Source organism: Phasianus colchicus, chromosome 4 (assembly GCF_987193195.1).
Source record: "Phasianus colchicus chromosome 4, bPhaCol1.hap1.1, whole genome shotgun sequence".
In the NCBI taxonomy this organism is placed as follows: Eukaryota; Metazoa; Chordata; class Aves; order Galliformes; family Phasianidae; genus Phasianus; species Phasianus colchicus.
The window spans coordinates 6,700,706-6,715,750 of record NC_143439.1 but is presented as its reverse complement, the minus strand read 5'-3'; the positions used below and the strand labels follow the sequence as shown (position 1 = coordinate 6,715,750).

General features: G+C 38.5%; 1 protein-coding gene across 3 annotated transcripts in view; it reads right to left on the bottom strand.

Annotated features, from left to right (window-relative positions):
* The window catches only part of LOC116242847 (palladin), a 139,931-nt gene that overhangs the window by 30,250 nt on the left and 94,636 nt on the right, over nucleotides 1–15,045 (bottom strand). For all 3 annotated transcript variants that reach the window (XM_090138495.1, XM_090138494.1, XM_031613844.2), the window contains one exon: nucleotides 2,615–3,310. In XM_090138495.1, the coding sequence (XP_089994621.1) occupies nucleotides 2,615–3,310 (696 nt within the window). The remainder of the gene's footprint in view (nucleotides 1–2,614; nucleotides 3,311–15,045) is intronic.

Genomic DNA, 15,045 nt, shown 5'->3' with positions numbered 1-15,045 from the left:
TGAGTGAGAATAAGGTAAACAACCACTGTAAAAAGAGCATACAAGCAAAATAAGAGCAGTAAATTACAACCCTCAAATACACAAATACACACACAAAAAAGAAAAAGACAGGACAAGAGCCACAAAAACACCGTAGGCAGATAGAAAAGCTGTGCTAAGAGCACTTTATCTGTTACAGGTACTCAGTAGACATATCTAAATGCAACTACAATTCCAAATCAACTTCCACTAAAGTTAAAATATAGTAATAAATCATAAGTCTATCTTTTAAAGAACAAATCCTACCGATTCAAACACTGCAACTGGAGTCTTTCATCAAACACATACCTCCTTTACATCAATGGCATTTCAAACCATGGCTAGTCTACTTTCAGCAACCCACAATTATCACAACTACACGACAAATTTAGAAGTAGAGACAAAGCTAAACAGCTTGATGAGTGTTTTAGGTGCCAAGCTGAACCAAAACTTTGAATACCACAATGCATCCTTTGCAGCCAGTCTGTTACAGCACGCTGTCAATATCACCCATTTCAATCAGTGGATCTTAGAGATGTGTGGAATACAGAGTAAGGATATAGGCTGAGGATATGGAATATTGGCTCAAAGACTGGCATCTCAGAAAAATAAATACGTTCAAGGAAAGAGGATTTGTGAAGGTAGAGCAAGAGACAAGGGAAAAGACGAAGCAAAAGTGAAAGTGATAAAAAACACAACAGAACTGAAATTGTAGCAGAAACCAGAGGAGACCAAAAGACTTGTAACAACAGATTTTTTTCTTCATCAAGCAGTGCATCCTCCCCATGTTTGAATCTTATAATTAAAATGGCAAATACTCATTATTTGTGTGTGTATACACACATACATACAGATATAATAGATATATATACACAGACACATAAATCACATACACATACACTCAGCATGGTTAACATTATCCACCTTCCACCTGGATTACATTTCCAGAGGGAATGCAGGCCAAATAGAACCAATCTCCTTGTCCTGACCAGCCTCAGAACCTGAGGCTGCTGCCCTGTTCTAAGAGAGAGGCACACTGTCACATGCATACCCAGACTGGCTGCTAGGCTTGGAGGAGCAAGAAAAATGGTAAAGAGGGAAGCATCCCTGCCGAGTTAAGTCTCTATTTGTGTCCAAAGACTGAAGGGGGTGAGGAAGAGGAACACAGCTAAATATTTCAAGAACATGTGCGTGAATGCAACAGAATGGTGAAAGATACTGCTCCCCACTCCTGTGGAACACAGCAGAAGACTGAGCTGTGGCTGTCACCATCACAGAACACTGAAGGGAACTCAAAAGAGAATCCAGTACAGTACAATGGTTTGCCCTAAGCAATGCAACAGAGCACACAGAACTATGTGTACTTGCTGTATTAACAAATCAAGGATAACTTCAGGCTTTTATTGGCTGTGCTTGCTGCCAAGCTGTCAGTAAATCAATCATGCAATTTTCAATAGTCAGTATCAACAGTGAAACACAGCCAGTACAAGGGAAACAGTAAGCCAGAAAATCATAACTATCATAAGCAAAAGAGCAGTAAGTACAATTTATTCATTTTCTCTTAATTCTGTTTTATGGCCACATTCTATAATGAGCCATATAACAGAAATCAAGATAAATAATTATTGGTGTTTTTTTTTGTTTGTTTGTTTGTTTTTTAATGTATGTATATGATTTATTACTTTGATATCTCTCTGCTTTACTCCTTCTCTTCCTTCATATATCTTAGACTGATACAACAGAAGTTCCCACTGCAACAGTACATAGCTGAGCAAGTCACCTAGCTACAGTGAATATGTTTAGACAAACTTCTAGACAAAGTTATAAATAAGCCTTGGATACAATTATTCTCATTTTTGTTCTTCAGCATGTCTCTTTGTTCTCTAAGGATGGAATGAGAATCTAGTGCCAGCAGAAAGACAAACTGAACTATGATGGGAGCTGATGTGCTCCAAAATATTATTTTGGCTTTAAGGGTAGACAAAAGGGGAAAACAAGCATTTGGAGTTGTTAAGGGAAGGGGCTCTCTTTGTTTTTATGCACTCTTTTTTGAAATCCCTTCCCAAACCCACTTTCAGACTTCCTTGGAAATAAGCCTCTAGGCAAAATTCAATACATCATGACCATTTTGTTGTCAGATATATACTTCAGTAACTTACATTTCAAGTATCACAAAGCTACAGGGAGTTTTGAACAACGTCCTCCTTCATTTTTCTCTGTGCCCAGATGCAGTGCGAATTTAAGACTGCAAATATCACTGAATACATGTCTTAAAACTGAGTCACGAGAAGGGTTTTCTTGGATCCAATGCCCTGGGCATGTAGAACCTTTTGCTGCTCCTTTCATATGTTCATCAGCCCCACTGATGCTCCCTCCCTGCTGTTCTGACTGTAGCACCCTTTCAGAATCTGAATTCTGTGATGGTTAGAAAACTGTAACGAATCTCCAGCATAGAGGCATTTGCAAACAATTACCATATCTCTTTCAGCTGGCTACTAATAGCAAAGGACCCTAGGAAACTATAAAATGAAACAAGTGCAATGATCTTCCATACAATCAGCAGTAGAACTCAAAGTGCTCATTAGCTAATACTTACGGAGGCATCACTCCTTTCGGGAGGCCTAATGCGTTGACAGAAACGGGTGGTGGCTGGGATGGCAGCATGGAGCTGAGAAAAGCTGCTGGAGACTGGCCAGAATTAGGAAATCTAGGAGTTGGAGACAGGCTGTGGGAAGGTGAAGAAAGGGAAGGAAGAGGAGGTGGTGGAGGGGGTGGAAGTGGAAAGGAATCACACACTGGATACGTTGGGGTTGGACTAAAGACAGGTGGAGGTGGGGGGGGAGGAGATGGAGAAGAAGGAGACCATCCATACTCCCCTTCTGGAGCAAACTGCTGAGAGAAAGGGGCAACAGGTACTCTCCCAAACTGTTTTTGAGAAGCAGTCGGAGACATAGGAGAAGGAAGGCTGGATGTAGATGATCCTGAAGAAGGAGTCACGTAACCTGAAGCAGGGCTGATGTTCTGAGCAGCAATGAATTGCTTAGGCCGAGCGTAGTTAAAGGAGCTGGAAGACTGCATGCTTGGGGAAGTATGAGAGTTGAGAATACTCATTGGCACAGGAGAAACCACAGACTGGCTGGACTCAAGTTCTTGGAAGGAGGGGGGAGGAGGAAAGGAAGGAGATGAGGGAGTGTGCTGACGATGTTCAGGTTGCTGCTGGTGACGATACCACTGGCCACTTTCTTGCTCCAGACGAATTTGGTTCTGCAGCTGCTGTATTTTTATTGGGTCCCTGTAGGAAGGAAAAATAGACAAAAAGATGATCAGACATGCAGTGTTTGCCTGGAGGAGGTAAAAACTCCGCTGAGTTACTGGTGCAGGAGAATCAGAAGCCAGGGAAAGTTCAAAGTATTTACATACATTGAATAGTCCCACTTTTCAGAGCTAGACATTGTTACAAAAGTGTATCCAGAGCAGAAGTCAACAGAATCTTCAGTTCTCAAAAAAAGTATGCTGTAAGTCAATTTGAATTGAGACGTTCAGCATATTTACAAGAGCAACCAAATACTGTAAGTAATAATTAAAATGTTGATGTTCTTAAGTAGGTTTTATTTCATTCTACCTTTCCACTTCATTCTGCGGCCCGGTTCCCATAAAAAGCCTCAGATATTTACTCAGTGATAGCTTCAGCCTTCATTTCTGCAGTAGCCCACGTGTGCAGATCAGACAAGCCTACTTAATGCCATATTTTTAATGAGTTACTTGGAGACAAGGGACCAGCTTCTAATGTTAGTACCATATGTGTACCCATAGATGAGCAAAGGAGACTTCCAGGAAATACTTATAACCTAAGGAGATAGTAAACAGTTTCCTCATGTAGTTAGTCCCACTTTTTTTTTTCTAAGACTTATTCTAACTAACTGTAAATTCTGAGGTGTATCTCAGTAGGTGCTGAATACAGCTCTAAGGAATTGTAAACTGCGGTACAAATCAGCTCAAAGGAAAATGAGTTCTTCCTTAAAAACAAAAAAAAAGAAAAAAGAAAAAGTGGACATTCACTAAAAAAGCAATTGACAAAACAACTGACTAAAAAATATAGAGAAACACTCAAAATTGTTATTAAGTAAAACAAGCAAACAAAAGCCCCCAGCATGTTCAGGAGTAAAGCAAACCAGAGCACACACTGGTTCTCCAATACTGTTGTTGCAACAACATTGTGACTTTCCTATTAATTACTCCTTTATAAACTAAGAGCCCAGAACATTAAAGAGACTGTAGCAGCCTATTTTAACTGCTGTTCTGCTGTAGTAATAAGAGTGCAATGTAAGTGAGGTCCATATGAAAGTGGAAATCAAGCTTAAGTGCATGGTATCATCTTAAAATTAAGCAGACTGACTTGCTTTAAAATGATCATGTTCCAGCTGGAAATCATAATTTTACCTCAACACTCCAGATGCCAACAAAGCTTTAGCATATGAACATATACCTTTCCTGTATATTAGATATATAAATCCTTCATTATATACAAGTGTGTCACCATTTATATATAATTTAGGTCATTTAGGCAGAAATCTTAGAAGCTGTCTGCTTAATGCATGGCATATGAATGCATGATTCTGGCACAACAGTATACTTTTGTTGGTAGCAACAAAACTAGAAATGGTACTGTCATCATATTTTCCATTCTAAGATTAATTTTGATATTCCAGCCATTCATATTTCCCAGAAAATGTTTGCTGACAATAATTCTGCTTATGATCTCAGGCCAAAGGACACTGTTTAGATAAAATAGGGGAGTGAGATAGTTTAGGACAGAAAACTGAAAAACCAGTTCTTTACTTTTAACAGTTGCTTCTTTCTTTTTTAGTAATAAGGATGGTTCATTCTGGCTGCTTAAGTTGTCTCACTAACAAAAAACATATTTCAGTACATAAAAAAATTTGCGTTATTAAAAAGCTGCAGTTCACTTGCAGATTTTGTACTTTTTTAAAAAATGCATAGTGACCCTAAATTCCTGTGTGTTCAACCTTTCACTTCAAAAGGCACAGGCTGAACTTAAGTTTTCAGTTTTTACTGAACTATGTAAGAATCTCCAGTCCCTACAAGGGCTGAAGCAACACAATGTCTTGTCTTTAAGGTCGCATACTCATTCAACTGTCTTGGCAGATGACAGAAATATTTGAAGTCACTTCTAATTGAGGAAAGTCCTGTAAAACTACTACTTTAAGCTCATTCTGTTTCTTCAGTCTGGCTGTTAGCAGATGTACTGTATAATTATTTCAAAATACCTACTTTCTCTTCTATCGTAATCACACACACCATAAGATCTTTTGATTTATAACAGAGAGACTAAGGTTTAAACAAAAATTTGGGAAATTTAGTATTGTAAATGCTGAATTTCATCTGTCTCCATCACTTCTGTTTTCCTAACATATACTGAAAGCAAGTTAGAGCGTCTTGTCTTGGGACTTTTTGTTTTCATTGCCAAGTCACTTGGCCATATGCCCAGCCAACAGCCCAACACAAATGACCATCTATGGCCCTGCCAATGGTAAGCACACTACTACAAGTGTCTGCCACTAAACTGCTGCTGTACCAATCTGGGCAGCAGTAAATACCAGATTCAGAGTATGACTACAAAAGGTCGGCAGACAAACATGAGGTTCTCCTGCTCTCACACAAAGCTTAACTTGAGGCCACAAGGATATACGTGCCTGTAAATCAGGGTTTACTAGCCCAGGACAGCCCTAATTCCATTACAAAACTTTTTATCAGGTCTAGAAAAAGCAGGCTCACGTCTGCTTGAAAAATAACATGCGGGCATCATTATCACAACAATTCATAGAGCAAAAAAATAAAGATGTTAGAACAGATTTCCATTCCAGTGATAGAAACACATGATCCTTGTTTGCACAAGATTGTTCTCATCTCATCTCAGAAGCTCTTCTTTTAACAGCAAAAACTGCCCTATACATACTAATTTCTTGAGCGATGTGTCACTGTGAAGAAAGAAAAAAAAGAAGTATAATAGTCACCAGTGTTACTTTATAGTAACACTGACAGTTGGAACTTCTAACACAGGTAGGTCATCAACCACAAGGCACCTGTATCACAGATATAGAGGGGCACAGGAGTCAAAAAGATGCAATGGAATCAGTCTGTTCTGCTGCCCTCATCCCTACTGAACCAAAGACAACTAAAAATGAGTAAGTTCAATTGGAATTACATCCCCTTTCCAATTAGCTGAAATATGTTTTGTAATCCAGGTGTTTTAAACGACACACTTGCTTTCAGGGAACACATCAAGCTTGTTTAAACAACTTAAGGGAAAAAACTTACTTTCTCATGAAGATTTTTCAATATTACTGAATAATAACAACATAAGAATGAACTGTTAAAACTAAATTTTTGGTAAAAAAGGAGATATTAATTAAAAAGTCATACTAAAGATATAGCAAATACTGAGGATACCAAGAAATTTCAGAAGGCTCTGAAAACCACACCTAAGTAGTCCATGAATATTCTTAAAAAGGCTGCTTTCATATTGTCAATATTAATTCCAATACCAAGTACTCCAATACTAAGCCACTTTCCATCATCTATCAGCATTCCTGGTCAACCTGAGAGGTCCCAGAAGACTGGAGGCTTGCCAATGTGACTCCCATCTACAAGAAAGGTTGTAAGGAGAATCCAGGGAACTACAGGCCTGTCAGTCTGACCTTGGTGCCAGGGTAGCTTATGGAGCAGATTGTCTTGAGGGAGATCACACGGCATGCACAGGACAACTTGGGATCAGGCCTAGCTCACATGGCTTCATGAAGGGCAGGTCCTTCTTGACCAACCTAATCTCATTCTATGATTGAGTAACCTGGATGAGGGAAAGGCTGTTGATGCGGTCTGCCTAGGTTTCAGCAAAGCCTTTGACACTGTCTCCAAAAGCATTCTCCTGCAGAAGCTGGCAGCCCATGGCTTGGACAGGCACACTCTTGGCTGGGTAAGGAACTGGCTGGACAGCCAGGCCCAGAGAATGGTGGTGAATGGAGTTAAATCCAGCTGGCAACCGGTCACGAGTGGTGCTCCACAGGGGTCAGTGCTGGGGCCTGTTCTGTCAGTATCTCTACTGATGACCTGGATGAAGGCATTGAGTGCAACCTCAGTAAGTTTGCAGCTGGGGGGGTTGGCCTCTTCTCTCATGTAACTGGTGATAGGACTAGAGGAAATGGACTCAAGTTGCACCAGGAGAGATTCAGGCTGGGCAAGAGGAAATAATATATAATATATAATAATATATAATAATAACTTACGTCAAAAAAACTGAGAACTGTGAAAAGAGCAGGGGTTAAATTAGCTTTCTTGTAGTGTTTCATAGATGGACATTTGTGAAATATTACAAGACTTCTGGTGGAAACTAGACTTGCTCAGCAGAAATAGCAAGCCAGTTAACTGGAAAGTGGCTGTGTTAACCACCTTAATCCTACCAAAATGAGCTAGTCTGGCCAGTGACAGGTAGGCTGGCTGGAAAGTCTGCTTCTGTGATTATCATAAAGCAGAGCCATAAGGTATTAATATTTAGTTCTTCCACTGGGGAAAAAAAAAATAATAAAGGAGTGCAAATAGTTGGCTGATTGCTCAAGATGAAAATGTAAAACTATGCAGGGAACAAACTTCAGGTCAGGCTTCAGGCCTTCATCTCCCATCAGAACAGCTGCATGCACAGCTTCCATTCTGAAGACTTTGAACTAGCTTAGCAAGATGCTGCCTTTCATGAGAAACATTTGAAAACAGATACGCAAAGGAAGGACTAGATGCCTTAGATTTTCAGTGGTTAATTACAAAATGTTATGTTTTTAAAAGCAAAGCATTGATTGCATGAGAAGAGTGGACAGATGACCAGAATATTCTCAAAGGTCACTATTAAATATGGCATATTTTACATTAACAGTTGCTCAAGGACTGATGTTCTGAGGTAGGCACTTGGCTGATTTGTCATTCTATACTATATTATTTCTTTTTTCTTCCCAATATGTTCTTTGCATCATATTATTCTGAAAATGAATAGAGCAGTCTTTATGAACCAAACAGGTAGGAACTGCCACCAAGGCCAGGCCAAACTGCTAGAAGGCAGCACAATAGAAGAAGGGAAGTGCAGGAGACACACAGATGGTCTCTAAAAGAATTATCATTGGATTTCAGACTATACAACAGCAGATGCCATTTTCAGGATGCAAAAAAATTCATCACATTGCAAGGCCTCTGAACCTCTTATTCACAGGTTCCCAGCATTAGGATATCTAACCACCTTATGTTTATCTTGTATCTCTGAGTTTGTAAAAAACATTAACATTCTTTACTAGAAGAAAGAATGCCTGAAACATCTTCCGGGAAACACCTGACTGTTTGCAATGCAATAGTCAGCTCCTTGCAGTTCTGGTTTTTTATATCTTGAAGAAAGAGATAGCTTTGTCTTTGTCTGGATCAACAATGCTGTCTATGCTAAGGAATGATAATGGGAATCCACCTGACTGAACTTGCTGGTGCTAGCTTTGCTTTTTTCACCACACGTTCACAGCTCAGCATACTACTTGATAATGTTTATTCCATCCAGTCCTGGCATCCAAAGTCACCATGAGGTATAATCTGCTCTGCCTACTTTTTTAATACAAAAAAACTTCTACGGAAGCCTCTGATGTCCAGTCTGCCTTGGAGGAAGGTTCCTCCAAACATAAAGGCCTGCTGTACAAGACTTGCCAGGATTCACAAACAAAATGAACTCCACCCAGGTAGTGTCTAGGAAGCGTAGTAAAGGCATTCAAGTTTATTCAGTATTTTATAACACAGTTTTATATAGATTGAAATCAACCATCACAGATCTGAATAATTTTTCAATGCTAGAACTTTTTGTATTTCCAAACTTTGGCCCTCCTTCATCCTCCCTCATCATCTTAATAAAAGAAAAGGAACAAATGAAAAGCAGATCAAGAAAAGCAATTTTAGTTTGAAAGAACAGTCAGATGTATGATGTATGGAAGAACTGCTTCAGGTAATTCCTGACCAAAAGCAAACTTCATAATCCTTGCAGTAACTGCCCTTTGAGCAATAGATGGTACAGTTGGATAGAAACTAGACATACATCTGAAAGTACAAGACTATTTAAGATGAAAGTAATTAGAACTAACAACTTTAAAAAAAAGTTGAGCTAGTTTTCTAAATTAAAACTTTAAACAAATGCCAGAAAACTTTTGTATTTGTGGTAACAGCTACTCACCCCCAGAAAATCTTTGTTCCAGTGTAGAGCTAGCTTCTAACTCAAGATCAGTGTTTCATAATAATGCCAGAACTCTACGAAAGAGCAACCAGCCTACACATTTGTCTCTTTAATGCACCATCATGCCGTACTGAGAGGCAAGGGCTGTTCTCAGCCAGATCTGTCAGTACTTGAGAGCTGTTAAAATGAAGCCACCAATGCAAGCTAGTAGATTTCTGAAGAGAACTATTTAGAATGCAAAGGTAATTCCAACTAAACTGTGTCCACTGAAGGAATATTTACTCAATTTCAGAAATGTTAAAAATACTTCTAAAGAAAATAAAAGAAAACCTGCAAAGTATTGATGCTGTATTTACACAAATACATCTACCCAAGCACTAAACTCATTGATACTGAACAACCCCTACACTGTGAGATTTAAATCCTGTGAGTTTTAAATCCTCCAAGGTTTCACATTTACGCATGAGTGGAATTATCAGGAAACAAGAACTGGTAAAGGGGGGACAAAAGCTAGCATCAATTTGGGTTCTACGCTGCAATCATTCAGAGATATTTTTTTGTCTGTGCTGATAGATTTCAGGGAGGATGCAGGGTTGTAATTACAATTTACTTCTATTGCATGTCTTGAGAGCTTTGAGTAGAATTCATCTTCACCAGCTGCATTCTTTTAACATTTTTATTACTTGCCCTTTAAAACTTAACAAATTGCAAATGCAGATTCACAAAAAGAAACTTCCTATGTTTCCTGTATATACAGGACTGTTTACACTCATCTAATTTCACTGTACTCTAAAGTACTCTGAGGAAAATCAGCATGGTGTAAGAGCTGACACAGTTACCTTATTATGAGCACACTATGAAACTAAGCTTAACTTTCCATCAGAGAAGCTTTGTACACTCAAAAGACAAATGGAAAATATTTTCATCATATCTGCATTGTTTGTGAACTCTCTTGTAAGGAAATCCTGCTGTAATTTGGCTGTTAAAAACCTGCCTATCCTAAAAAGTGGCAGTTGTACCTATGCCCATTTTCCATTATTTTTTGATTATCTGTCAAAGACATCAAGGTTAATTTCTGTACTAAGGAAGCCAACAGTAGTGATAATGCCAGCATTTAGTGAACACAAGGCGGCTCCAGGCAATTCTTTTGGAGACAGGAACCATTTTTCATATCTCTATAACACCACAGGGACATTTTTCAAAACATGCACCAGTGAGATAACATTTACCCTAAGCACAGAAAGAGGGGAAATCATGCTCTTGCGCACGCTTATTGTTTCAAAAAGTCATAAAGTCATAATACAGCTCCAGTAAAAAGCCTAACCTTCGTTCCTCTATTAGGATTAGACCATAAGAATTAGTCTGGTAATCAAAATTCTGTCTGGCTTGGTAATTCAATATTGTTACATAAACCAGAATATTGGTAATGGAGGTAACAGTTGAAAAGTGACAAAGGTAACAAAGTTTACTGATAAAGGAAGCAGAAAGTCTATGCTGTTAGGAGATAAATCAGTAATGAGACATTAATAGCAACACAAATTCCAATTTGGAGCTAATCTGGCCCAAATCACACGAAATCATGACTTGGAACGCAGGAATGAATTAGCCTACAAAAATACAAGCAAGACTTCTGCCTCTTCTTGTGCCATCCCACTGGAAGGTTATATTCTTTGCTTACTGCTATATATCCACAGTACAGACCAAAAAAAAAGTTTCACTAGCCTAAAGCTGAAAGTGAACAGAAGAAAAAGACAGACTACCTTTTATAGATTTTCTCAGTGCTGACACAGCACATCCACCATGATCTTTTTCCTTTTTTTTTTTAATTTCATACATTTGATTGATGAGATACTCTATCGATCATCACATTTCACCCCGCATCAGACACCAAAGCTAAGAAACTGACTCATTTTTATGCCCATCTATTAACAGTTACAGAGGGCTTAGGACTGACTCTCCACTCTTTCAATACTGATACGCCAGGATCTGCCAAATATCCATTCCCTCAGTTACATGGAAAGACAATCGGTCTTCTGTATTGAAATGACTACTTTTCAGGGCAGGAACAAGCATGATATTAAACAGAAAAATCAAACAAAACCCACAAAAAAAATTAAAATAAAATAAAATTAGTAGCGACCATTAGAGCACAGAGCTGCTATCAGTTGTGGTTTTGGGAAAATGAAAACCATGCTTTAAGAATATTTGAAGAAATAAAGGTTTTAGAGCCTAAATTCTAGGCCATTTTAACCGGCATTTTATATTCACAAAGAAACAAAGTCCTGACATTTGAGCAGGTCACTGCTTCACATAAATCTCAGATATTATCAGATGACACATCAGTCTTCTATTTTACTGAAACTCATGGGAGACATTCTAATCAAAAAACACCATATGAAAGGAAACCAGTGCCAAGAAAACCAAGCATAAAAACTGGTGTGGTTTTCAATGAAATAAATAATACACTTCTGAGACTCCCCTACTATGAGAACATGACACCCTTTGGGTATAAGGACTATCTTTTTTTCCCCACAAACTTCTGCTTTTATATCATTCTGGTTTAAGTCCTTCCTTCTACACAAAAACAACTCTCTAACACACATACACCAGGCAGCAGGTGTAAGAACAGGCACCAGGAAGTAACAACAATTGCTGAAGACAGCAATAATCCATCAGTTTGGTTCTCAAGAGTATTGGAAAATGAGAATAACATGATAACATTACTCACAGCTTTTATGTCATTTATTCAATCAGTGCAATCCTAATGCAATTATATCTTAAGCAAGATCCAGGGAAGGGACTCCCTCCCTGCATGACTCTGTCATGCAATCTAGGTTGGTAATTTTAATGAAAGTTATGGCAATTAAAAAAATAATAAAGGATACTTAAAAGGATGAACAATTGTGTTGTCACTCTACGTGCTGCAGACTTCCCAGGGTATCTGAAGTTACTGCAGTAGGTAGGGACTGGTATAATCCAAAGGCATTCAAAGATGTGTCAGAAGAATTATTTCTCCCAGATGCCCTTTTAGATGGCTTTTTAAAAAGGCATGGTTAAGCCTATCCATGCAGGAACCGGAGAAACAGCAGTCACTGCCTCCCTGCCATTATGTTTCTGGCACCTGGTACTGGCAACACATTTCTATCCCCTACACGTCACCTACCTACCTGGCTCCAGACAGAGCCAACCATTGGTTCAGGCATGAACAACCGACCTGAGCTTTCTTCCACAAACAGGCAGGCTGAAATAACAAAGCTCTGGTTAAGAGAATTACTCACTTGATTGGAAAGGAGTATAAAAAATACCTCAAGCGTCCTCACTATTTGCACACGTTGCAGCATTGCACACAAACACTTCTACAAAGAGTTGGCAAGTGTTCAGTCTATTCATGCTCACCATATTTTTTGTGGGCCACTAGTCATAGAGTAGAAGGAAAACTCTACCCTACACCAGCAGAAAAGCAGCAGAGTATTATAGGAAAACAATTGACAGTGTGGCAAGATGGACTATCTTGTAGAAGACAGAAAACAATTTGTAGACCTGACTACAGCAGTGCACCTAACTTGATTTGCTCATGTAGATTGACAGAATCTTTTTGATTCATCAGTTTCTTTTCTTATCAGCAACTTGCATCAGTTTCAGCTGCCTGATGAATACTTCTGTGACCTGACGATCTTCTAAGACATGGATATCCATTCAAATTGATGGACCAATTCTGAAAATAAAATACAGACTACAGGGCATTGTCACTCTTCTGCAGACAGAGCTGCTCTATCAGGGCTGTAAGGTTTTTTTTTGTTTTTGTTTTTTTTTATTGAAGAGGCATGTTCCCGAATGTATAACAGAAATGAGAAAAATCATGATGAGTCTCACAATATCACAAAAGCACCTCTAAAAATGCTGAATTACTACTTATTGCAATTGCTCGATAAACTCAATTATAACTTAGATTTCTTAGACAAATTCCTAGGGACAAAGTCAACTTGCAGCCTTATTCATGACTGGACTCTGCACATTAAGTGTAACTTCCTCATTGCTTGTTGCAAAACAAGAAGTGAACACCTAGCAGCAGAATGACTGAGCCAAAGCAAAGACCACGTGCAGCACGCAGGCGTCACCGCAGCCAAACCATAGTTTTAAATATTCACAACTTCCTCTGCTCCTGAACAGATTGAACAGACCTGACCAGGATCACTCCTTTATCTGTCACTGCAAAGTAAAGCCATTACCTTGAAATAACACACATTCGAACACAAGTGCTCAAGTTGAATCTGTTCTTGTGTTGGCAAAGCATAATTTTAAATACTACCTTCCTGATAAGTACATGAAATGTACAAGTGCAGTTTAATTTCTTTTTTTTCCATCTGCAAGCTGTACAGTACATTCTGCTTGAAAGATCAAAAGGAATATTTTACATATAAATGAAAAAGCACATTGGGTTTTTTTTTTTGTACTTCAGAGCAAGAATATATTTCATAAAGCAGATTCAGTTCCAAGGCGATTCAAACTGACACTTCTCCTAAGAGGAAAGTAAGGACACCTCTGCACCTCTGTTCTAGCTTGGGACAGAAACGTGCTTCTGAAGCCAATCTTCTATCTGTCCCCACTGACTTGGTTCTGAAGTTTGGATTTTGGGCGAGTCACACAAGAACATGCAGTGATTTCCTGCCAGATGAAACTGGTTGAACAGCCTCTAGCCACTTCGAGGGCAGTCAGTCTATGGGAGCAATCCAAAGTAGAAGAACAAAAGCCCAAACTCAGTGAATCTGAAATGCACAGAGCAGATATGCTCTCTGCATCAGTTTTTTCACCTTATGGAAACACTTTTATCTACAGACTCCGTGCTAATGTGAGCATATAACTACACAGCAGATGTATGATCTACCTTGAGGTATCTAGCTGAGTCATACAGTTCAGAAGGTGGTTAAAGCTTAAGAGGTTCTGGCTTTATATTTTGTCCAGGTCTCAATTTCTGGAAAGTCAAATGCATGTTCTGCTAAACAAATACGCTGAAAATTCATATCTACATTTAAGCATTTTTCAAGAAAACCCAGAAGTTTATAGAATATTGATGCCTGATCTCTTTAAAAATTGGCTACAATGCATATTATGTAATATTTACACATTCAGACCAGTATGAGTTCTACTATTTGTTTCCCTGCAGCTGACATCTAGAATTCAATTAATTCTATTCAGAATTAATTAATCTGTCCCACAGTAAGTTTCCAATATGTAACAAACAAGCCTTGTTCATAGCAGGCAGTAAAAAGTGTTCTTTGGGATTTAATCTCATTTTGTCTCACAATTGTGAAGGATGATTCTCTATTTGTGGACTCAATCCTTTGATCACCCTTGCAACTCCTTAACAATAGAACTGATCACTCTCAGAGAAATATTGGCCTAGACATCCTCCTTGAGGGTCCCAACTTACAGTTTTCCATATTTATTAAAAACACATTTAGTTTTATGTTAAAATGAATACTCAGAAATGGATGATGAGAAAAGTGTTTTATCTATTCCTACAGTCCAACTAAATTTATTTTACCTTGATCAACAGTATTTTAGGCTTCGTTCTTGCCAAAAATGTTTCTACTTTGATTAGTTAGTAGCATGCCATTTTAAGTCTGTGCAATATGCATGCATACAATTTTTTTCCTTGACTTAACTGGAGTACTTAAATTATACTTGCAAACTGCTGATAAATCAATGTTATTTCAAGTTTTTATTATTGTTTCCATGACTTTTTTCATTAGGCACTAGTA